The 24433-nt window shown below is 42.4% G+C and overlaps 1 protein-coding gene across 5 annotated transcripts in view; it reads right to left on the bottom strand.

The window, feature by feature from the left end:
* Positions 1-24433, bottom strand: part of HDAC4 (histone deacetylase 4) — a 270539-nt gene that overhangs the window by 79096 nt on the left and 167010 nt on the right. For all 5 annotated transcript variants that reach the window (XM_074872456.1, XM_074872457.1, XM_074872453.1 and 2 more), the window contains exons 7-9: positions 20459-20580; positions 7344-7475; positions 4300-4412 (exon numbers count right to left, since the gene is read on the bottom strand). In XM_074872456.1, the coding sequence (XP_074728557.1) occupies positions 4300-4412; positions 7344-7475; positions 20459-20580 (367 nt within the window). The remainder of the gene's footprint in view (positions 1-4299; positions 4413-7343; positions 7476-20458; positions 20581-24433) is intronic.

The following is a 24433-nucleotide window of genomic DNA, read 5'->3' as shown; positions in this document are numbered from 1 at the left end:
CCCTTTTAAGGCTAGAACAGGTTACCTTAAAAAAACAGCGTTACAATGGTTGTTGTTCTCTTTAGCAAATCACAAACAATTTATGCTATTTACTAACGTGCTTTAGCTTAAATCAGACTTCAAAATTTCATCAAAAAGCCTTAAGGTTGCATTTATGTAGCTATTTCCTGATTTTCAGGGTGAAATGCAAGATTTATGGAATTATAAAATGGCCATTTAAAGCAAAAACACTTCAGTAAATATACCTTTAATTTCAAAACAAGATTGATTTGAAATATGCACTAGAAAACTCGTTTTTAAAATTACAATAAACTGCCTGATTTTCCTGTTAGGAAACAAGTGTTCTGATCACCCTGAATTCTCTGCAGGTGATTTTCCAACCTAAATAAAATAGAGTTTAGATTTCAAGCAGACTTTCTATAGAATTTCTACTGTTTAACTCAAGTGCTATGGTGAAAAAAAGGATTAACTTAATATTGTACTATGGAACAATCTATACTGATGTAACAGAGATCTGAAGAATGGCTTTATACATTCTAGACTTAAATTCATAGTCCTGTAAGTAAATGAGACTCTGCAGGTTATTTCCCTGGTTGCAGTGCTGGATAATAAGAACCTATTTTTCTCCCTCAAAGACTTTAAGGTGAAACTTAAAAAAACCCTGCAGCAACCTATTAGGGAAGAAAAAAAAAAAGCATGTAAGAACTAATATTGAAAACCAAACATTTTCTATAGAACAATCTTTGAGAGCAATTGTGCCTCCTTGATTTACCAAAATTGAACTGGGCCAGCTGACAGCTTTAACAGGACACCCCGCCTCTGGCACCTGAGGTTGGTGCTGCCTGTGCAAGGAGGACAGAAGGAGTAAAGCCTTGCCATGACCGTGTGTGTCACCATTATCAGATGCTGGGCTGCCTTTCAACTGCGCTCTTCGACGTGCCACCAACTTGCCAGTCACTCTCCCAGTGTCCAGCCGTGTCTAAATTCCAAGCGTTCAAAGTCATTTAGTTTTCATACGACCCTGTGCAAAATTTCACGTGCAAAGTGCATTTTTTCTTATTTCCTTTTGCCTTCCTGTGCTTTCATTAATGTCATTCAAGCTTATTGGAAATATATTACAGATCAGTTCTCCCGTAAAATGAGTAAAATCTCTTTTTTAGATCTCAGTTGACAATTTGCTGCCTTAAAGGAGGAAATTTGCAGGGAGCATTTTGTTGAGTGGCACCTGGTAAGGACATGTGACTGAGCACAGACACACACTTCTTCCAAGTAATTTTGAGCACTACTGGCAATTTTGTTTTAATTTAAATTACATAATGTTAGCATGCCACATCGAGAATAAGATAGTTACAGTCAGCGGAGTAATGAAATATTTTACTGGTATCATAAATGAAACAAAACTACATCTATTTTCTCTTCTAACAATCAATACTCCATAGCTGTGCCTCAAACTACTTCCTGGGGATTTGTTTTAAAAACGGCGAAGAGAAAAACGCAGCAGCTTGACGCTATCAGCGAATGGTATTTAGCAGCATTATCATCACTTTAAATATACAGATCCCATCTATGGGTTGTACACAAACATTTTTTGAATTGCACAGAAGAGAACAATTTCAGCATGTACAATTTTCATCTATAGTCAAGTACTTTTTATAGTCTTGTATCAACTGCAATGGCAAAGAATATCATGTACCTTTCAGAGATGGAAAAAATCTTTTGATTTAAAAACGGTATTTAAAAATAGATATTGTCTATTTTAAAACGAGGCAGAGCTGTAGTCTTTCCACACCGAAAGCAAGGATTGAAACTTAAATAATGAACTCAGATACCATCTTCCAACATATCTGAAATTGTTCAAGAGGTGACCCAGCGAACTAAGAAGCAAAGAGACATATTTCTCATTTAAAATAAAACATGAAGGTAAGCATGAAACACCTAAAGTTGGCAACATTATTTTCTCCGAAACATTTAAATATTTCTAAATATTTAAAAGTGGGAACATCGGAAAGCCTGGTCAACTGGTATTAAAGAAATCTCCAACACTCGAGCTACCAGGTAATACTACTTCTATTGAAGATTTTAAAGAAACCAAAACCCTGCTTTGCCCGGTTATTTTTTCCCAGATGAACCTATACAGGCAAATGGATGTGCTAGCATCACACAATGTGAAATGCTGGAACAAAGTGGAGAGTCATTTTCCCCCCAAAATAAACACAAAGGACCAGGACATTTAGCTAAGTCATTCAAGTACACCTGAAATGCTGGGAGGAGAACAGTTTGTGCAACAGGTTATCGACGCTCTGTTTGCCACCACACAGTGATTTATGTTTCAATTTGTTCTGTGATGGCAACGATCCAATATACTTAACACAGTCCTGGGCAGTTTTAAAATTGGAACTGCACAATCATTTGTATGCTATATTTTTCCTGTTTTCCAAAAATTATAAAAAGATGAGAAATAATCCAGACATCATTTTCAGGGAAACTAAAACTAAATTTTCTTCCTCCTTTATGCACAGGTTGTTTGGAGATGATGGATCAAATGCTGCTCTTGTTACAAAATGCTAGCTGAACATGCTTCTTTCCTCGCATGCAGTGGCATCGCTGTGAATTACCCACTGCAGCACAGTTGCAAAAGAGGCAAAGATGACTTTCAGGGAAAGGCTTTGGCAGTACAGGGATTTCTTTCAAATCGTCTGCGTTGCTCATGCCTCAGCCTAAGTTACAAAATTGCTGCATGGCAAGCAGCTGATGAAAAGAGTTTTTCTTATAGTCTTTGTCCATTTTACTAGGTATTGGTGGTGTAGTCACAGATGATGAGCTCAGATTGTTTAGTTGAAAAATAAAATGGTTAAGCAGAGTGTTACAGCTACACATTCACCTGCATGCTCTAACTCTGACTTGTGGGAAGCTGTCTGCTCTGTTTATATCACAAGAAATCATAGAATCCGCTAGTTTTTCCATCAGCAGTAATTGGGGATTTGCAGTTTGCTAAGTATAGACAAGATTGACAGCTCGTGGATCAGCGCTAGTATTCCTGGGGTTAACACAAACGTACCTAAGATGTGCCCTCAGCTCAGCCAGTCTTCAGTTCTGCAAATCCGATCAATAACGCTCTATTTAAGATCCCTTTTTCCAGGTCTGGTCCAAAAGACTAAATGGTCGGCATGCATCTCAAAAGCCATGTCTCTTTAGAGCAGCTTCAGCTCCCAGTGTCAAGGGAAGATTCCACCTTACACCATCTTAATCTTTACAGTAATTGTCTAAATCTTGTTAAGGTCCACAACTGACTGGAGTGGATGAAGGTATGTGTTGGATAATTTGGCAGAGGAGAGGGTGGAGTAGAAGGCATATTGCCTATATTAAATGCTGTTACACTACATTAGAAATAAAAATAAAGTGAAAATCTGTACAAAACTAGAAAGCAGTAAGGGCTTACACTTGTACTATAAGAAGTCTTTTTCAGCTCTAAATGACAATTTTGGGAGAACAAGCACAAGCCTGTTTTTACAGTCCTGATGTTCAGACAGACGCTATATTCATGGGGAGAACAGCTAATGGTAAGCTGGATAAAAAGAAACGCACCAGGGACATGACACAATCACACTGGTGTTCTACACCTAAGCCTTATGGTGAAAGCCAGTTAACGTGGCTCACACCCCATTACCTGCCTTTAGAAAATGGTGGGTTTCAGTAACCCTGATCACAGGAGCTGCCATGTTGAATTAGACTCCAGCTTACTCTGCCCAATACCCCTGTCCTTGACATCCACAGCAGATGCCTCAAGTGATGCTGAAAGCTTATGGGATTATAAACTGGCACATGGCACCAGGCACCAAGCTTTCACATCCCTAGGTGGGGAGGAAAAGGTTAAATCTGTTCCCTTTAACCCAGTTCTGGTTTGGCCATATTTAGACTAACCTACTGCACACCACAAATTTATCCTATATACAACATATGAGAAACGATTCCCCAGATTTTAAAACACTTGCATTTGACCAGGAAACATTCTTCATGCTTTACCTTGCTAAATCACTTTATTTTTACTCTCTCCTCACAACAAAACCACTACAAGTTACCACAAGCAGCTTGCGAGCTGGCTCAAACTAGATTTAATAAACAGATAATGCATCCTGTCAGCCCAGATTGAGAGGTAATTGCCAAAGTCCGCTCCAAGTCACGATCTGGGTTTCTTTTTAGCGCGGTGCACACCGGTTTGTACGCTCAAATTCCTAAAACTCTGCAAAAACTGATTAGAAGCCCAAGCATTAAAAATCAGAGTGAGGAAGGGCTCTGTACCTCTGCTTGAATACTCGTGACTGATCCTGCAATTCCGTTCTCGGTGCTTATGTTATTGGAGCTGTTGTTTGGAGAGCTGGGACCAGATCCAGGAGCACTGTTGCATGCAGAGTCTAAAAACACATCCAAAACCAACTTTCAGCGTTACAAACAATCTCCGCGATGGTATTTAGACAGATAACAACCCCTCGAGTTTTGTTTTGGAGGAAAGCAACCCTCCTCCTCCCCATCTCCCCCATAAATCTTCCCAGGGCTCTTAAAATACTGACAAACACTTTCAGATGGTCTGTCCAAGTACCTACTTAACATATTTATGTCTTCTCCTCACGGGGATTTCTCTTATAGTGTATTAATAACTCGAAATACAATTGGAAGATAATAAAAGACACGGAAGGCTTGAAGAGCCCGAACTGGAGGATGTCAAGATTGTCCTGTGTCATTTTTCTAGAAGTGCTTCCCACCCTCTTTCACCTATAACCCTGACGACACCCTCTTGCCACATATTGCATCAGACTTCACGCTGGAACAACCAGGGAACCATCTCAGCGTTGACATTTTCCCATGCAGGCTTCTGGTGCGTCTGGATTTACTGGAAATACATCGCCAGCACGCAGCCCTCACACATGAGGGCTGACCTCTGCTTTTATACAGCAGCACTGAGATTTTCTGGTGCAGGCAAGTGGGCACATGTAATGTCCCTGTCCCCTGCAAAGTGCCCACACCGTGCTGGGTCCTCGCAGAAACATGACCTGCCTTGGACTGCCCTTCACACAGCACAACAGCTCCCACAGCACTGAGCTCCCCAAAACTGCCTGGGGACTGACTCACAAGGATGATGTTTTGCCAGGATGGCAAATTAAATCATTTTAAGAGATTTAAAAGCCGCCTGAGATGGGACTGGACGGACAGCTGGCCGTGGTCATGGCTGAGCACATTTTACAAAAATCAGGCAAAACTCTACAGGGTCCAAAGCAGTAAATCTGTTTCACATCACTGCCTTTTTTTTTTTTTTTTCAGTAAGTCTTCTCCACTCAGGGACTAAAACACTTTGTCACTGGAAACACCCGAGGCAGAGTTAATCTCTCAATTCTGTTATCACCTGAACGCTTCGAAAAATCCTCTCAGCTTTGTATATTTTATCAACACATTCCCTGTGAACTCACCAACCTGAACCACGGAGATGACCAGCCTGAAATCAAAGCCTCCGCATTAATGAGACAGAAACAATAACAAACAGAAACAGCACATGAAATTGCCACAGTTCCCTCGGAAGGTTTCTCACCTGGTGTATGGCACAGCTTCCAGTGTTTCTCCTTTTATTTTGGAAGGTAAATAACATTAAAACTTTTTTTCTGAACTTTCCTCCTCCCCAAGCACAGGATTTGCCCAACACCAGAAGAATCTCCCAGCGGCTGCAATGGTTCAGGCTGCAGCAGTCTCCTAATTGCTCTAGGATGCCCCAGTAGAAATAAAAGCCAATTGTTACAATTTGGGGGATTTTAAAAAATTATTTCTTTTGTGGCATTATTCTGTACATACTATTTTGTTATTTTGGTCCTTGCAAGTACCTCCAGCAAAGTAGCAAAGAGATTATTCCTTTAAAAAAAAAAAAAAAAGAAACCTTATTTTGCTTTTTGTTGGCTGTGCATTTGGGGAGGCATCTCACTATCAAGAAAGCTCGTCACTGACTAACACCTAACACTGAACTTCTCCACGGAAAGGAACTTTGGAGAGTCTGGGTGTTTTGAAAAAGTACTGACTGCATGGAAAATAAGTGCTTTTTCTGGGACCATGTCATTAACTGCAACATATTAGATCTCATGCATACTATCTAGACATAGGAAATGTACCTGGTACATTCAACCTGTGACTCTATGGAGATGTATTCTTCAAGGATTAGATGTAACTTCTATTCCCTGAAGCGGGACTTCTTTTAAAAGTTATTTTTCATTCAAAAGCTCCCTCTTACTGTAACAACTCAGACATTTTTTTAGCCAGGCTCCAGGCTGGTTTCTTGAACCAAGTCCATGCTCAGGGAGAAGCTGGAGCTTCCACTGCCATTTCTGAAGGCATTACTGGGACCAAACAGTCAGCTATTAGGGCTTGATTTATCCTAAAAGCCGCATGACATGTAGCAATATATGAGGAGTGAATTCAATTTTCAGATCCAATATAAATTATGCTTAGCTGTTGAAATCATATATACCCTCTGCAAACAGAGAGGCTTTGATACAGGGTGGTGCATAGCTGCCCCAGGGTCTCCCCAAACCACCCAGCTCTCTAAAGGGAGCTCACTTTTTAGAGTTTGTTTGAACGATGACACCGTGCCTTAAAGTGAGACAAGTCTGAAAAAGCTGTCACATAGTGGTACTTACACAGAGGCATCCCTAGATGGTGCTAAGAATTAACTTTATGGTAATGTATATAATCTACTTTTACTCTGACCCCTCCTTACAAACTTTACTCCCAGAAGAATATTATTTTTCAACAAGAAACTGTCAAGTAGTCAGAAATATCAGCTATATATATAAAAAAGTGCCTTACATGTTTTAAAACTTTGGCGTAATTACTTAACAAGGAACTATGGCAGTCTGCCCAAAGCCTAAAACAAACAGGGATTGTAAAGCATTTACTGCTGGAGGACAACAGCCATGAATTATGGCCTCCTCATGGATACTAACAGGATCACCTCTGAGAAATTTTATTTCTCAACAACCTGTTGCTGAAGATCATAGAAATGCTTGGGGGAAAAAAAATAGCACTCTAGTGACATATCTCTATCTGTCTGTGCATGTCTTAAAAATTACAAAAAAAGCTCATTGAGTTGGTAACATTGTCTCAATAGATGGGTACCCAACGGACCTGATGTCCACCTGCGTCACTCACCGCTGAACTCTGCCAACTTCATCCAGGTTTTGCCAACCTTGAGAGGCACGTGAGAGATCCAGACTGCACAATTAACTGGCTGCAAGAATTCATTTTGGAAAGGGACATCTCATCGAGTATGTGGCTGCCGGCACAGAACTGTTGCTTACCCGACGTACCTGTGACATCCAGCGGGCGCTTCTTAAGAGCAGTAACCACCGGACCATCTTTTCTGCGCAAGAGGGGGCTGCTTCGTCTTTCAGCAACTTTTTGTTTTAGTCTGGATCGTAACTTCAGATTGGGTTCAGACGCTGAATAGAAAAAGGAAAAGAAAAACAGTGTCTTGGTTAATATTACGTCGGTAGTTTTTTACTCAACGCAAAGGCTGGGTTGCAGTTCAGCATTTGCAGAAGCCTAAATGAAATTAGTCATTTGATAGCATATATCTGGAACAAAGATTTCTTAATGTAATGAACAGGTGCCAGCCTATGCGATATCCGAATTCACTGGCAATGAAAGTCAATAGCATTTTAATGAAAAAAATCATCATCATCCTGCAATCTCTTGTTTCAAATGAAGACGCAGACTTACAACCTGCTGTGAACTCACTCAGACTCCTGCAGAGAGCATCATTCACATCCCCTAGTTTCCCACCTCTGCCCAACTTGCTTCCAAGCCAGCGGTAAACCTCACTCATGGGATCAGAAAAATCAATACACAAATTGGTGAGACAACTGAGATGTTTGGTCAGTGTGGAGCATCACCGTGGGGCTGAGACGCTATCTGCTGAAATGGGCAGCTCCACACCCTTGGAGTCATCCGACCCCATGGTGAGCTGGCTTAGGGAGATACGTCAGAAGAGGGGGAAAGAAAATACGAGAATCAAACCCCACAACCAAAACAGGTGAATGTTTTTCTGCTGGTTCACCTCCCTGAAGCAACTCACCTTGGAGTCAGAGGAGCCTGTGTCAACTGAAGCCAGTATCAACTTAAGAAAAAGGGCATGAGAGTGTGGCCAAGGCCAAAGCCAGCGCCAGGGAGGAGAAGGTTTGTTTATTTGGGGAGCAACTTGGTTACGTCATCCCAGCCACAAAGTTAAACCATATCTAAAAACACATCAAATACTTCAAAAATTCACGACTGCCAAGGGTAGGTGTGCATGTATTTCCCGAGACCACAGTCTGACTTGCTTTGCGTACATCATCCTTTTGAGAGACTATCTTAAACTTCTGCTGTACCCAAATCCTGAGATTTCATTTGTCCAAAAGTCAAAGCAGAGCTCCTGGGAACCCCTAATGCCTCTGGGTTAATGACAGCTGGCAACACTGCACACGTTTGCACAGCACAGCTTATCAAGTTTTTATAAAGGTAATGAAGCCTTAAGTCAAGATTCCTTCTGCAAGATGATTTTCTCTGTAAACTTTCTGATCTCTTGAGTATACATGAAATATCTGCTTTGGCGCTTGAGGGCTCCTGACAGTTACAAGATTTGTGAACTGGCCCTATCTTTTCCCTTCCTCAGACTCTTAACAACTCTGCAGCTTAATCCCTTTGAACCAGCAAATCCTGTGCTCTCACCATTAAGTACCGATACACTCTGCTCCCTACACTCCAGGGCCAATAATCTACACTTCTTTAGAAAAATGAAAATAGGGTTTACAAACTGATTTGAATTAACTACGTCTGGCTACAAATATATTTCCCTACAGTTGGCTTTGACCACCGGGTCATGTAAAAGATCAAACCTGACAACGTTAATTGCAGGGCTAAAAAATCAGAAGGCTGATGAATTCAAGATCAAATGCTTGAAGTTAAGCCATCAAAACAGTTCTTTGATGAAACTTTTGGGAGGGGGGGGGAAAAAAAAAAAAGCTTTTCATGAATGTTTTGGACAGAAAAATGCCAGCAAGAGATAAAGGGAGCACTAAAAAAAAAAGTGTCAGACTCCTTAAGATGATGCTTGAAATGCAGTATGAAGTGCATTCGCAAAGCAGAAATCATCTTATAGGGCATTTGCATATAAAATGGCAGGGGACTGAATGCAAATCTGTCATTTGCTCGGAGGGCAATATCAGAAGGGTGGGCTAGGCAAAACACAAGCGTACGCTCTAACCAGCTACTTGATAAAGTTCTTTTCAAATCAGAAGTTGACATTATTTTAAAAGTAGTCTTTGGGCATGCGAACATTTGGTACCTCATCCCCCATCCTTTAATTCACAGCTTTTATTTGTTCCAAATACTGACTACTAGTAACTGTCTTGAAGCTCCGGTCAAGACTTTAAAGAACAAATGGGAACATGTCACAGCAAGATGCCGATACATCCATTTTAGATACATTTGCACTGCCAAACAACAAATGAAATACAAGCCTATGCCACAGCTGTTGAAAGGATCTGTCTTCTGACAAAGAAAAACATGACAATAAAAACTGTATTTCAGCACAAATTTTATTCATACGCAATTTATACCCCGCATGGTGTTCATCTGAAGTATGTTTTCTGTGGGGAACAGACAAGTAATTGTGCAGCTTTCAAATAGAGAGAATGAATTGGTTAGAAACACCTTAAAAATGGCAGGGAAAAAAGAACTGGGGTCACAGATTACCCAACATGACCATATACATCCCATACGTAAAGCCACAATAAAAACATCCTTCCATGTACCAGGAAGGGAATGAGCATAGAAAATCACAGCCTTAAAAGAGAAAACACCTCGAGAATAAGTTATGGCAAAAGCAGTGTATTATAATTCGTCAGACAAAACTATTTTCAGGCAAAACTATGCCATATATTTCTCCTTCGCTTCCTCAGCTGGAGGGCTTAGTTTTGAAACAGCAAACAGTCTATTTAAAGAACCACATTGGTTTAGTTCACTCTGATTTTGTTCCATTTATCCCCCAGATATAATCCCAAATCTAACATGTCATCGAGACCTCAGAGAGCATAATCCCTACATGCATTTAATTGGGTGCTATATAGCCCAAAGTAGGTGAATTAAAATTCAGCACAGGCAGCGCAAAACAGTCTCAAATTCAAAGAATTTACATATAGCATATTTTATAATAAAATATGTAGCTTTCCACAGAGGCATTTCCAAAACTCAAAATACTTTAAGCTTATTCAGATGTTTTTAAATAAAAGATATATTTAAGCTGAAGAGAGCTGTCCCTCAAAAGGATAAAATAGGAATTTAAGCAACACCTAACTATCAATACCAGACAGTCAACACAGGTTCAGTGTTCTTTAGGGAACACCAACACCACTGAAAACCTCCTGATATTCACCCTGTCAGGCAACATGCCCAAAGCCTTGCTCCCCATCACTGCTAACTAGTGTAAGCTTAAGAGAACTGAAGACTAAATTACAAAACTTACTAGCTTTCTACATCTTAAGGTGAAGTCTTTTAAACAAATGCCCTAAAGTTATCGAAAAATTAGTTTGATTCCTGTTTAGCAAACAAATGAAGCCCATGTCCAAGTCTGAGTCAGCTTCCACAAAGCCAGTGGGATTTCTTCAGCAGTGACATATTTAATTTGGCCTATAATAAGGATTTATACAAAGAATATTTTGTTTTCCTCCAAGTAAATTAATAACTAGAACATAAGCCAAAAGCTTCCCTAGTTTTCACAGGCTCAAGCCCAAGTTACCCTTCTTATACGTCATTTATTGCAGCAGGACCCATGTAATCCAATTCTTCAACATTTATGTCATTCTCATTGTTTTCTTCCTAGAATTGCATCCACTAAGCTGCTGAACTAATCTGACATTAAGTCTATGTAAGTCAAACAACACAAAGTCCGGGGCAGTGTTTGCCCTGTTCCCATTACCCATCTACATTTATGAAAAAAAACACAAACAATGCACCATGAAAACCATGAAAACCCCAATCCCAGTCTTTGCACATCTTACTTTTCGGCAGCTGCGGACTGAGGAGGGCTGTTGTTCTTTTACTATTATTTTTAAGCTCCATACTAAGCCTCACCAGCCAGGCAAAGGCCAACACAATTACCTTGTCTCTCTTTAGACATCCAGGTCACCCCACGGGTAAACACAGGAGAGGGAGAGAGACAGCTGTCTGAAACTAGTCTTTTGCATAACCCAAGATTTTAAAAAAGATAAGTTTTTATTCTGCTTAAGCAGGAGAGACCACACGTTCTGCAATTAAGCATTTGCTCCCCACTCTGCGGCTTCTTTGCTCCCTGGCTGGGTCTATCCCAGACCTTCATTACTGCTCCTTTGCATGCACGGTGTAGTCTCTCCTCTCCAAAAATCATGGATCGTGACCTACGTAGTCAGGAGGACCTGGTAACGCTGGACACAGCAAAGTTCACCTTTGGTCAAACAAAAAGATTGAAAATCATTTCACCGTTATCGCTCTGAAGCCCAAGCGAGCCAACGTTCTTGATTTTCAATACTTTCAGGCATCAGCATAGAGGGGGACAAGAAGAATAGGGTCCCACAAATGTACCTAAGGGAGACAGGTACCACAGGGCAAAAGTGGCAGCAGAAAATTCCCAAACTAGAAAATAAAACAAGAAAGAAAACGAGCCAGCCTGCTCTTCTGCTGAAACAAACTATTTTTTATGATCTTGGTACCATGCTGGATGGCATCACCTGGAATACTACATCTGGGAACATAGGTACATGATTAGAAAGGGACAGATAAAGATATTTGTTGGGTTTTCTTCCTTTTCTCCTAACTCTGTGCTGGCATGAGGACTGTGTAAGAGCTCTGTGGAAGGGCTATTTATGGAAGTACTGTGTCCTTAAAATGAAACCTTATTAAAGGTCAATATTTGGCACTTTTCATGCTGAAGTTTAGTAGTCGCAGCATCTCAGCAGCAGAAAGAAGGCTTTAACACCCATTAAACCGAGCATATAACGTTGACACTTTTTACAGCTTCACTATCATTTACTTGCCTGACTAAAAAACCACACAAAATCGCAGCATAATGGAGCACCAGGAAGGTTTCCGCTGTGAACAGCCAAAAGTGGACTAGAAAAATAAACACGTGGAAATGCCACATCTTGTCTCTGCTTTCCCTTTCCAAAGTCTAAATAAAAACAGCAGCTTTGCACCGTTCAAAGTATTATCTGAGAGGAAAGATAAGAGACATGTGGAAAGGGACAAGGAATAGAAAGGAGAGAATGAGATCCTCCAAGTGAGTTTCTCCAAGAAAGTGTTTAAACCAGCACTGAGCTGTGTAGAAGGTAAGAGAAAAACACGCAATTTCTGATATTAACCAAAAAGCTGCAGTGCCTGTAGCAGAGGGAGCTACCGGCTGCCTGAACGTGAGGGCAGGGAGCAGCTATAAAAACAGGGAGACCCCAGCGAGCGACCCAAGGTGGCCACAACTTTTTGGGGACAATCTTACATTAAAGTGAGCTTCTCCCAAAAAAACCCTACAGGCATTTTAAACTCAAGAACTGTGCTGACCTTTACTGAAATGTAACTTAAAGTAAGGTGGGTCAAAACACGCATGGTGGTGTCCCCTCCACCCTTCATCAAGAGCCTCACGGATCAACCAAGCACTTGTTTTTGAGCTGCAATCTGTTCTGTACCTAGAAACCTTCCTGCTACAGCCATGATGACCACATCCATGCCCTGTCCTGCCAGCCTTGTGCAGTTTGCCTTTCTTCCCTTCTCCTTGACACGTCCCACAAGCATCTCCCCTGCCCTTGCCTGATGCTGGGCTGCTCCCATGGGAAGAAGCAACCTGCCCTACCTCCAGCCTGCTCCTGCTCTGGGTGCTCTTCCAAGGAACTGTAAGAGAGCAACATAAACCCAGTAAATCAATCTCACGTTGTCACACACGGTCGCAAACCGCTGAGGGTCAGGAGAGGGGAAACAGTGCATTGAGAAGCCTGTGGAACATGGCTCGAGTGATGCAGTTTCCTTAGAGCTCAGCTGTTGTGTTTCAGTTTGGAGAAATCACTCCAAGTTACCACTCTGGATGCTGTTCATGTGGTGCTTGTGGTCAAAGCTGACCCACAGAGGACAGGCACACACCTGTCATGCTCTCCTAGATCAGACCTGAATTTAATTTCTGCTAGATGCAGTGGCCCAGAGGCCAAGTATTTCAGCACTGGCTGGAACAAACCATATATATAAACATATATATAAAAACATATATATATATATATGCACACATAGAGGTGAAATCATGCACGCTCCTGGGAGTGCCTGTGAAGCAGAGATGGAGCTGAGAGGACCAAGAAGGAGAAGGGCAGGTTCACTGAATGATTGAGGACTAGGTCCTGGGCCTCCTGGAGCCCCTGCTCCTCAAAGGGGACACTAAACCAGAAGACTTTGGTCTTCTACCGAAAGAGGTTTCTCCTTCAATGCACCACTGACAGTACTGATGGGAAGAGATGCTTTTTCCTCATGGATTCCCCGCTCTCATGTCAAAAGTGCACCTGCTTTATCAGAGCCCTGAGCGAGGAAAGGGGGTGTGCCCTCCTTTTGCCTCTAGGCAAACCTCAACATTAGAGGAGCACCCATGGAACACAGGTCATAGCCTCTGGTGCCAAAAAAACACAGGAGCAAAGATTTCCCCAGCGTGCATATAGCTGCAATTGCCAGAAGAAATAGAGGGACTAAAGCAAGCATTTGCTGGTCCCTCCAACTGCACTTTGGTTTGTTGCTGCTCTCTGAAATGTCGACAGGCTGGTCTGAAGAGCTATCCTGTAGCATCACAATAATAAAGTAATTTTTGTGTTTAATAAAGTTATTTTTGGATGAGAGAGACTGACGTCCTCCACCTGGAGCAGGAAAGGCCATTTATACCAATAGGGATTTCTCACGCAGGTCAGTGCCTCCTCTTCACAGAGCACACCCCGAGGCAGTGCGTGGGTCCCTGGGACACAGCGAGCCGCCCAGGGAAGCCAGACCTCCGACCACATCAGCTGGAAGGACAACGTGGGTGGGAAAGCAAAGATGCTCTCCAAGTTGAGTGACACTCCATGCCGTACAAAGCTCAAAGATTTTCTCTAAATTATACTCCCACGCTACACCAGGATTTCAGCCTACTCTATTTTCCTCTAAACAATCTTTGTCATAAAACAAACCATTTAAAACATTCCAATAATCAGAACCAACTCAGAGAGGTATTATGCCTTTCTTGAGAAATACAGCATTTTAATTATTGACAAATCCTTTCATTTTCCCTTTTCTTTCTTTCAAATGCAAGAAGTTCAGAACAATTTCACCTGCTTGGTTGCAAATAACACTCAAACAACTTGTGTTTCTGCAATACTGTGAGGAAACCAACAACATCACAGGATGCTGGATGCTTTTCCTCTCTCAGGCTCCTCTCTTTTGCATGGAAAAAGAAGAATATTAGAAAATGGGAGACAGTTAGTGCCAGCCCGTGGGCTCCCCACTGTAAGCCAGTGAGCATACGCTGTGCACAAGCACTGATTTGTGGTGCCTGGCAGGGACATGCAGGCAGGGAAGGGCCATGCTGCCTGTTTCATGGCCAGCTCTGGATGGGCAGCAAGGGATCGGGACCCTGCAGCCCAGGTACATCTCACCATCACCCACCTAAGTGCAAGCTGGGGCTTAGAAGAAGTCATCATTCCCAATCCACTCATGTTTGATACAGCCAGAACAACAACATCAACCTTCTCCTTTTAGCAGGTTGGTGAGCTGGAAACTGTAGCGGTTGCTGGGACCATCAGCATGGGTGACGTATTTGTCAGATTCCTGCTGCAGTAGGTCCCAAATAGTGGTGAAATTCAGGAAAACCACTGGCCAGGGCAGCCCTTCAAGTGGCAGATGGGCTGGATTCTGCCCGTTTGCACCACATACAGACAAGCAGGAGGAGATGTCTTCATTTCGTTGCATTCCTTTACTCCCTGAGAGAAGTCACTGCAGCAAAGGGGTGCATAAGCTGTGGGTTGACAATGCCAAGCTAAAAACCTCTCCTTGGACCTTTCCTGCTAGTTCTTAACTGTGTGGGCTGTGAAGGTTGAGGACAGGGTTTTTTGCCTTTACCACAAGCCCTAAGACACAGTACTTGACCTATAACCAGCCCTTCTTCTTCCGGCATGACTTGTGTAGTAGGCAAAAGACGTTTCTGGGATGGGAGGCTTTTGGGTAGAGTACTTGTTCTTCCCTGGTCCCCAGAGAAAAGATGCTGAAAGAGGGGTCTGTGACACTTTCTACTTGTCCTTTCTCCCCAGGTACATACCACACGCACGCATGCACTCATTTACTATCTAGGCAGGAAATTCAGAGACACATATTCGCCAAAGATGTCTTTGTAAACTCCCAGTCTGGCATTCAATTCAGTCTAGCTTTGGAAATAGTGGAAACTCACACCCTGAGATGCTATCCCACAGCTCTGCAGTGAAAACATATTTGGAACCACAGGAATCCTTCGCCTCCTTAAAATCTTCATGCCCATCAACATCCTTCTGATCTTCTCCTCTCCAGTGCAGCCAGCTGTGATACTGGAGGTAAAGAAAAAAGCCAGGACCCAGAGCCTCAGTGATACTTCACAAAACAGTGACTGTGGATGCAGCAGCTGTGGGCCAAGTACCCCCAGGAACTGAGCCAAAGACACCAAAAACCAGCCACCCGCTGCTCTTGAAGGATGCAGGAGGACATCTTGTGCCCAACGAACCACAGCGGTTTGGCAAACACCAGAGGGTCGAGAAGCACAAATTAAAAAAGGACAAAGTGAAACAATTGCGCATTTTTGGTAACATCAGCTTTGTCAAAAATCCCACCTCCGCTGACAGATCTCTCAGGAGAAAGGTTTAAAGACCAGCAGCCAGCCCAAGGCAGGGGAATTAAGCAGCAGCAAAGGCACAGATCCCTTCGTGCGGGCACAAGGAGGGTCGAAGGAGAGCAGCTGTCTTGGGAAAGGTTTGATTTATCCAACAGCAGGAGCAAAACTATGACAAGATCTGAGCCTGCTTCACAACCCGCACGGGTCCTACAGACGCAGCCATTTTTACACGTACGACTTTGGAGAACATCTTTTATGAGTACTTCAAAAGAAATGAGCTGTTTTTCTCACTCTGGGGTCAGGTTTAAATATAGATACAGGGAAATGTTTCCAGGTCGTGCATCCTAGTGAGCTGAATGCGTGTTGGCCAGGCAAGTCTAGCAGGTGCTGAATTTGGCAAAACTTCTCCTGATTTTAACGACAACTAATTGAAATGCTGTGGCTTTCATTAGAAATCCTGATTAGCTGTCAAGTCCCAGTGAACACAAGGAATCCTTACCCTACTTCTATGCAGGAGTAAGTGGAAAAGCTAGTGTCTGACAGGACATGGTCCAGCCATGCTCAGGATGTGAAAAAAACCCCCAAACCAAACAAAAAACCCTACGTAAGGAAGAGGAAAGGCACGTTAAAATGTTAAATAATTCTCTTTTTACAAATCTCAGTGATGACGGCTGTGTCAGCTTTCTAATTAACAGCACGTTTTAATATGTCCACTGCTCAATTTTCAGAAAGCAGGGACTGCCATGAACAACCTTGTTCCTGGGGAGAAAATGAGGACACCATATTCCTTAGAAATGCAAAACTGAAAAGCTATGTTAAAAATAACTTCAGCAGCTCCAAGAAAACTGTTGACAAACAATTCGTGGGGTTATCAAAACAGGCAACAAAAGACAGCCCCAACCCAGACTAAAATCACTCTGAAAGGATCCTCCAGAGATTTTTCTTAGAGGGTCCCAGTACAGCACGTAATGAAGCTTCATTAAATTTGGAACACACCAACCTTGATCTGGGGGCAGTAAAGGTCACTTATTCCCCTCTATTATTATATTTTTAAAAATTTTTTAAAATATATTTTTATTTCCCCTCTCGACAGGTGTGGACAGAATGCATATACTAAGGATAATGGACATATAATAAAGGAAACTCCACAAAAGGGGAAATAAAAATCCTTGTGCTAATCCAGTTACTTATCAGCAAAAGCACGAGCAGCACCAACCAAACTGTTCTTAGTTCAGTTAAAAAAAAAGGAAGAGCCCCAAATTGTTTAGATAGAGGGAACTGAGTGAAGTGCATCCCACAGCCAGGCTAAGAACAGGATTCAAGCAATTAGTAACTGCACCAGCCAGCAGCCTGACAGGAAAACAATTTCATGCAGAAACCAAATGGCCAAGAAACTGGAACATAATTTAGTAAAACAAATCAGACAGGGTAGGATTTCAGGGGACAGGATGCATTAGGAGTGCATTGCAAGCATTGACTGTTTCCCATGCTGAATGTTTTCAAGCACTTTTAAGACAACATTCACGCACACATCTTCTACCAAAGCGAGTTCACGGGGTCTCTCTCACAACATTCACACTTGGGTTTTAGGCTAGCAAGTTATCTCCAAGTGTGCACAGAGGGATAACCTGTGACCACATCATGATGCTTTAAATAACAGTAAAAAAAGGTAGTATTTTTAAAACCCAGCGCAATGACGTATTTATTCTTCCTAAAAATTTCTCAACATGCAGGACAGGCTGCCAGCTCTGAAAACGCACCCTAGAAGAAATGATCACTCAAACTGCCTTCCTGCAGCCCCCTAAGTCACCCTATTCCTAATGATGGTATTGGTCAGATTCCAGCCCTGGTAATCAGAACTGTATTGTGATGGACTCTGTTATTTGAACTGCAAATATTTAATCAAATTTAATAAAATTGGACTACACGACATGGCGGTTTTAAATTACCAACACAAAGCCAGAGTTTTGTCTGGTGCCAAAAATCTGAAAAGCTCACCCGTAATAAAGAACTTTATTTAGGATGGGCTCCAGCCTTCCCTGCCTTTTGTTTACACCAGACTGTTCAGAAGCCTTTCTTCTCCAAGCAACTTAACATTCTTGGCAATGGGATTTCTGCAGGATATTGCTATGCCAGAGACTGACGTGCTGTTGCGTTGAAAGGAAAATAAAAGAAAACAACAGAAAAAAATTCTCCCCTGAACCTTACAAGTGAACTCATTTGTATCACAGACCAGTCCCCAAAAGATTAATGCTAGTGCCCAAAAAGAACAAGCATCAGCATTCTGGAAAAAAAAAATCAGCTCAACATCTTCCTGTTTTAAAACAACAATGATTTTGGTTGCTTCCATTTTTAATAATGTGATTAGATACATTTATCATCCTTAATTCACCCTGTCTGACAGGGCTTTTATTCAGACAGAGTCTTATTGAGAGCTCAGTCTGGGAAGCAGCAAAGGGGTGAGATGTGCGGATGCTTTCCCTCCTCCTGCAGAAATCCCCTCCCGTAACACTGGCACCAAGAAGGGCGACTGATCCTCAAACTCAATCTCACAAGGAAGGTCCCCTGAAGCGATGAGCAAGGGAGGTTTTGGAGCACGTCGAAGCCCATTTATGCTGTGGGGATGCTAACACATCAGAAATGGATCACCTGGTTTCACAAGGTATAGGAAAGGGCTAAAAATCTCTCAGAATCACACTGTCTACAGGCCTTAAGTGACAGGTACGGTGGCAAGGGTGCCTCCCTGTGTGGAAACGCTGCAGTTTCCCAGAGGAGCCTTCAGCAGAAGAGAACAGCAGCAATGGCTGCTAGCAGCCTGGGCTTGCATTTTTCCTCTCAGGCAGATGTGTACGCCAAGCACATCTTTGCTTCACCGGCTTTAGAGCTGAAGGAAGTCTCTGAGGGCTGTCCTCCACCAGCGCTCACCTCTCCTGCGAAAGGCAAAGTCCTGAAGCCCAGGCAGCATCACTTGCTGCTGTGTTGTCAGTGCCTGGGACAGCAAATCTAATGGGGCGTTTGGTCTTTCATTATCTAGAAGTGGAGATTAAAGGATGCCCTACCCTTCAGCAAATCCAGTTTGCTAAGCTCTGCTTTTGGAGTCCTCCAGAAAGGGCACAGTCAAAACTACCACCACCAAAGGTACAGGGTGTGCCTGGGAAAAAAAAAACATCTCCTGGAGAGAGCTCGCCAATTTTCGATTGACTCCTGGTGCAGCTGAAGTGTTTGTCACCAACCCATCATGCCTGCTGAGGAGGAAGACAGTCTACTGCCCTGCAGATGGGAATCCATCCAGCAGGCCAGGTGTTATGGTCCAGAATGAGAAGTTCCCAAAAAGGTCTTTTAATGCACAGAACTAGGAGGCAGGAGGAACAAGACAACAGTGTGGAAGTGTATTTTTTTCTCATCAGCTAATGAAAGAAGAAAAAAAAGAAGTTTACAAAGGTAACAAGAATTGTGTTACACCATTCACTGCACCTAAGACCTGCTCTACTTCTAACTATTAGGAGAAGAAGTGCCATGAGAGCACCTACACCCCTCCCAGAAGGAAAAGAAAGGGCTGCCAGCTCTTCGGAACTGATTTAGAGCAAAGACTAGTAAATCCATAGAGGGATTTGGTTAACACACTGTCATCATCCCTTATTGCAAGGACGACATACTTTTTGACTACCTGTGCTCATCCCTCCACGTTTGAAGATCCACAAAGCATACCTGAGAAATAGCTAGGCAGCACCTGCAGAAGGTACGTAGCTCAATCAAACCCCTGCTTTCCTCTTACCTCCACTCCGTCTTTTCAGAAAAGTTTTTTTCGTCTTCTGAAGTGATTTCCACCACGTAGCACTGTCTGCACCATCCACGTGAGCAGCATTGCTCCCCGAATCAGGACGAGCTCATCGAAGCTCAGCTGTTCCCCAAAGGAAGCAGCCGAGGATCACGAGCTGGCCAGGTTAGAAGCTGAGGCTGTGTTGGTTTAGGCATGTGATATGGAGCTGAGGACCACAGCCAACCAAAGCAACCTGGTTTACATAATATATAGTTGAGAAATAACTGACCTGCTTAGCCACCGTGCAGGGAAAAACCTAACTGAGAAATAACTGTCTAGGTGTGAACGAAAACCCTTGCAGGAAGTCCCGACGCTTTGACTGGCAGAAACATTTTTATTTATTTTAAGTATAAACTTGTATATAAAATGCAAATCCCAGAAGAAATGAACTTTTCTTGGTACTTTTCTCACTCAGCAAAACATACTTTGACTTCAGACACCCAGATCTCTGTATTAGCTTTGACTCTGTGAAAACATCTCACAAACTTTGACACACAACTCCGCTGTCTCCTGCCTGCAGCTCTTCAAGTTTGCACACCCAAAGCAACTCCAGCCTCCCTCTAACACTGCACGTACAGTGACAGATGAAGGGGGAGCAGGACGGAGAGTAAGTACTTGTTAAATAAATCATGAAATACAGCTTTTTGGTAACGTACCCTTTCAAAAAAAAAAAAAAATAAAGAGGACCAAGTGTCACAGCAAAGACAGCAGGCGACACAGAAAATTAACGTGAGCGCTACCTGTTTTTCTGAGTGGGAAGTCATCTTTGGAATCATACATCCCCAGTACAGGGTGATTGTAGGTGCCGGATACGCCACTTTGGGGTGGGGAGCTCTGGTCCAGAGAGCTGTGCTGCGTCTTCCTGCACAGAAGGAAAGAGAAAGAGAATGGAGAAGCTTTACACCAGCGACACACAAAGGGAACAAGTGCAGCTTCGCCTCGTCTGTTATCAGTGATCAGTGCAAAGGAAAAGATCTTGGTACTAGCTCTCTCCTCCTAGGCACTCATACTAAAAAGACACTGAAGTCTAATATACAGGGAGGTAACTAAACATATGCTTAATTGTCAGTATAAGAATTACCCTGTGGAGCATGGCTCAACTCATGAAGGTATTTAACCATGAATATAATTTTAAACACATACTTGGGCTGGGTTTTGATAAATCATACCCTTGAAGCCAAGCATGGGTGTCATTACTCCCCTCAACCACAGCACAAACGAACAACTTCCCTTCACTGAATAAAATCCAGACATAGTAGACAAAAGTCTAATGATGAAACAAAACTGAAGGACGAACACATTAGGTGCCACACGCTTAAACTGGCTAACAGCAGCCATGCTGCATAGGTGGTCTTCTGCCTTTTGCTTCTCTGCCTCCCGACACAAGTACTTTGCAGAGATAGGGCCAAAGTACTCAACACCTTTCCAGTTTAACTTCTCGAAGCTGATAATTTATAGCTTTGTTTGAGCAGGCTGCTGGAAGTAAATTACAGTCTGTTTGCTAAGGATATTAAATAATGAATGAGTTTTCTAAGCCTCCTACCAGTTTGTTGGCTGCATCTTTCCTGCTTAATGACACGTGCCCAGCTCTGCCGTTACTCGGGAGCTCTACCAAGCCCGATCAGTACAGACTTCAGGAAGCCTCCAGACTCTGCACGTTAGCAGAGTAGCTACATCAACAGAATGACTGTTTAGCCACACAGGTGACAGCCACACAGCTATCAACAAAAATTTACATTTTAAGCTTAAATAAAACAGAATTTAAACCCTGTATTACTTCTCAAGATGCTAAAGAATATGGGACAACTTCGTCAAAAGAAATGAATATTTGGAATTTTACATTGCCTAATAACCAGGCATTCTTGGAGACCTTGGTTAAAAATATTCCCCTACAAAAGGTTCTTTAAGGAAACAAAATGAGCCATTCCCAGTTGAAAATTACACCAATTCATCCAATTCCTTAAGCAGTACGTTTTGAAAGCTCAAATCAGAAGTAGGCTGTTTGGTGAGATACATCAATTCCACTACAAGTCATACCCTTCCAAAAATAAGGGGCTAATGAAACGTCAGGAAAACGCATCGAATTTTCTACATGATTTTGCTACCAAAAACCTCTGAAAAGTTTATTTGAACATCTACATCAAGATTTTCTATACCCACAGTTCTTACCAAGCAGCGTCATTCACTGTGGCTTCCTAATCCTCCCCCCTTTATATTCCAAACCCCTCTGTACATATAGGCAGAATAATTTTTCAGGCTCTTACACAGTTGTATTTTTCATCAGCATTTGCGCACATCGTGTACTCTTTTACATTCGCACCAATAAATGCCCACATGCACGCACAGTTTAATCATCACCTGCAATCAAAACAGAACCAAACTGAAAAATATTTGAATCCCTCCCGAAAACAGAAGTCGCTTTCTCTGCCCAGATCTGCTCATACCATGGGAAGGCAGCACAGAGAGATGTTTCACAAACAGGAAGCCTGGATGCTGCAAGCCAAGAGCCCTTAAACCCATCGTGTCACACAATGGCATTTTTTGCTCTTGCCTATACAAGCAATAGGCTTTTCTTTCTCTTCTTTTTAAGTCATGACTTAAGCTGCACAATCATGTACATTGAAGCTATTTTCATCGCTTTGTTAGGGAATGCACAGGAACTCAAAGCGCCTGTTTAGATGTGCTTTGGGGTTGCTGAATGACAGATATTTAACCCTGCAAACAGGAATACATTATACGGCTCGAGGACTGGGATCCAACACCCTACGCTGCTTCGAGCAAAATGAACTGGTCTCCATGCCCGCCCAAGAATTTCAGAGGTCTTGAAAGAGATGAAATTGTATACCAAACTGAGTTTGCAGGCATTCCTGAAAGCACATACCTTCACATAACGCATCCCCTGTTCTTCGAGCTCTGAGGGCCTTCAAAAACCCACGCGCCCAGCAAAGCATGCATGATGCTTCAAACATATTCACACAACGCAAACTGAATATATTCAAACATATGAATCTGTGCTAGGATGCTTTGTCTACTGAGACTGTAGACACCTAGGTACACTGGAATAATTTAATGTATAATTATCTCTCTTTCCCTCCTTACCATGCAAATACTCAGTTAAACTTCCTTTCCTGATTGCTACCACCTTGAGTGGCAACTTCCTAAGTGCATTTCTGACAACTTCCTAGGGAAATAATAGCCCTGTTTGCTAAGCCCAAGGTGCTCTGTCTGTGTTCCTGCTAAACCACTGTTAGTTATGTTGTATCTTGAAGAGCAAAACCTCCTGGGAGCAGGGCTGTCCAGTGGGATCAGGATCCACAGGAGGGACAGTCGGACAATGAAATTCAGAACCGCCTCTTTTGTTGTTGCCTATCATCAATGTAATCTGAAAATTATAGTCCACAAAGCTATTTTAAACAATTACATATAGACTGGAGCTTTATGTATTAAACAGAGTTTACAAAGTGTAATACCACAGAGCTGAAGACTGAGGAAGACCTCTACGAAAGCCTCCGAGAAACATTACTGAGCATTACCAAGTTTCTTTCTGTCATTCAGTAGATCCTTTGGACCACAACAATATTCTGCAAAACCTCTAAAACTGGTCCCTTTTCATCTCAAGGGTTGATCCGCACGTGCGACAATGCCCTTTAACATCAGCGATTAATCAGAAAATATTTAGTAACTATAAACACTCCGTGTTGCACCAGCAACCGTCAGTATTGAAGTTTAAACAGATGCAAGTCACTGAAGGCAAAAGCATCTGGACATCTCAGTGGACAAGTGAAGCCTGGCCCAAAGGGCCAGGGGAACGACAACTATTTCACATGTCAACAGAACACATTTCATGTCACAGCCATTGACGCAGAACCGTTGTGGTGTTCAATACCCTTAGGAGATCTGGTTTTTCCAAGTAATGCTTTCAATTTTTTTTAAAAAGGAATTCACAAACCTTAATAAGACCAAAGGAAGTGCTTAAAAGCAGGCGTGTCATTTAAAAGACTATTTCAGCATCTGTTACCATTTAATTGGCTTGCCTGCTCACAGTAGGAGCATCAAGTCTATCTTCTGCAAGCCTCATTTGCGTGTGTGAAATCCAAACACCACCCAACTGAATCACATTAGAAGTATGTGCGTACATAAATATCTCTATAACTGAATTGGTAACCTATGAGATGACATACAAATAAACAGTAATACGTAATTAATTGAAAGGTTTTCTCTTTTTAAAAAAATATTTTTTAAATAGAAGGGAAACGAAAGATCTTCAACTTCTGCCTTAACAACTGAAGGGTGCATTTCAAAATCCTCCACCGCAAGATAAGACACTACAGTCACGCAGCCCTGCTGCCATCTGCCCTCCTCTAAGGCTGAGCAGAACGAGCTCATGCCTGCCTGCAACTTCTCACTGAGACAGACCCTTAGAAAGATTCGTGAGGCCTCCGAGGCTCGCTCTTCCCTCTTCACATCTTCTGTTAGAAAACCAGAATACTGATCCTCTCCCCACCGCAAAACAGATGGAGGGAAGATGAGGGGATGGCAAGGCTGTTAAATCCATAAGAAACAGGATGACCCCTTGTGCAACAGTTTGTATGTTGTTGGCATCACAGGAAACCTAAACAATATATTGGTGCTCAGAAAGTTCTCAGCCTTAGCTTAGAACAAGGCAGGGAACATACTGAAACCTTAACCATGACTTGGCTAAATAATCTCCTGCC

Source organism: Strix uralensis, chromosome 6 (genome assembly GCF_047716275.1).
Source record: "Strix uralensis isolate ZFMK-TIS-50842 chromosome 6, bStrUra1, whole genome shotgun sequence".
Taxonomy (NCBI): Eukaryota; Metazoa; Chordata; class Aves; order Strigiformes; family Strigidae; genus Strix; species Strix uralensis.
Note: the sequence above shows the minus strand (reverse complement) of the source record. Positions and strands in the feature narration are given on the sequence as shown.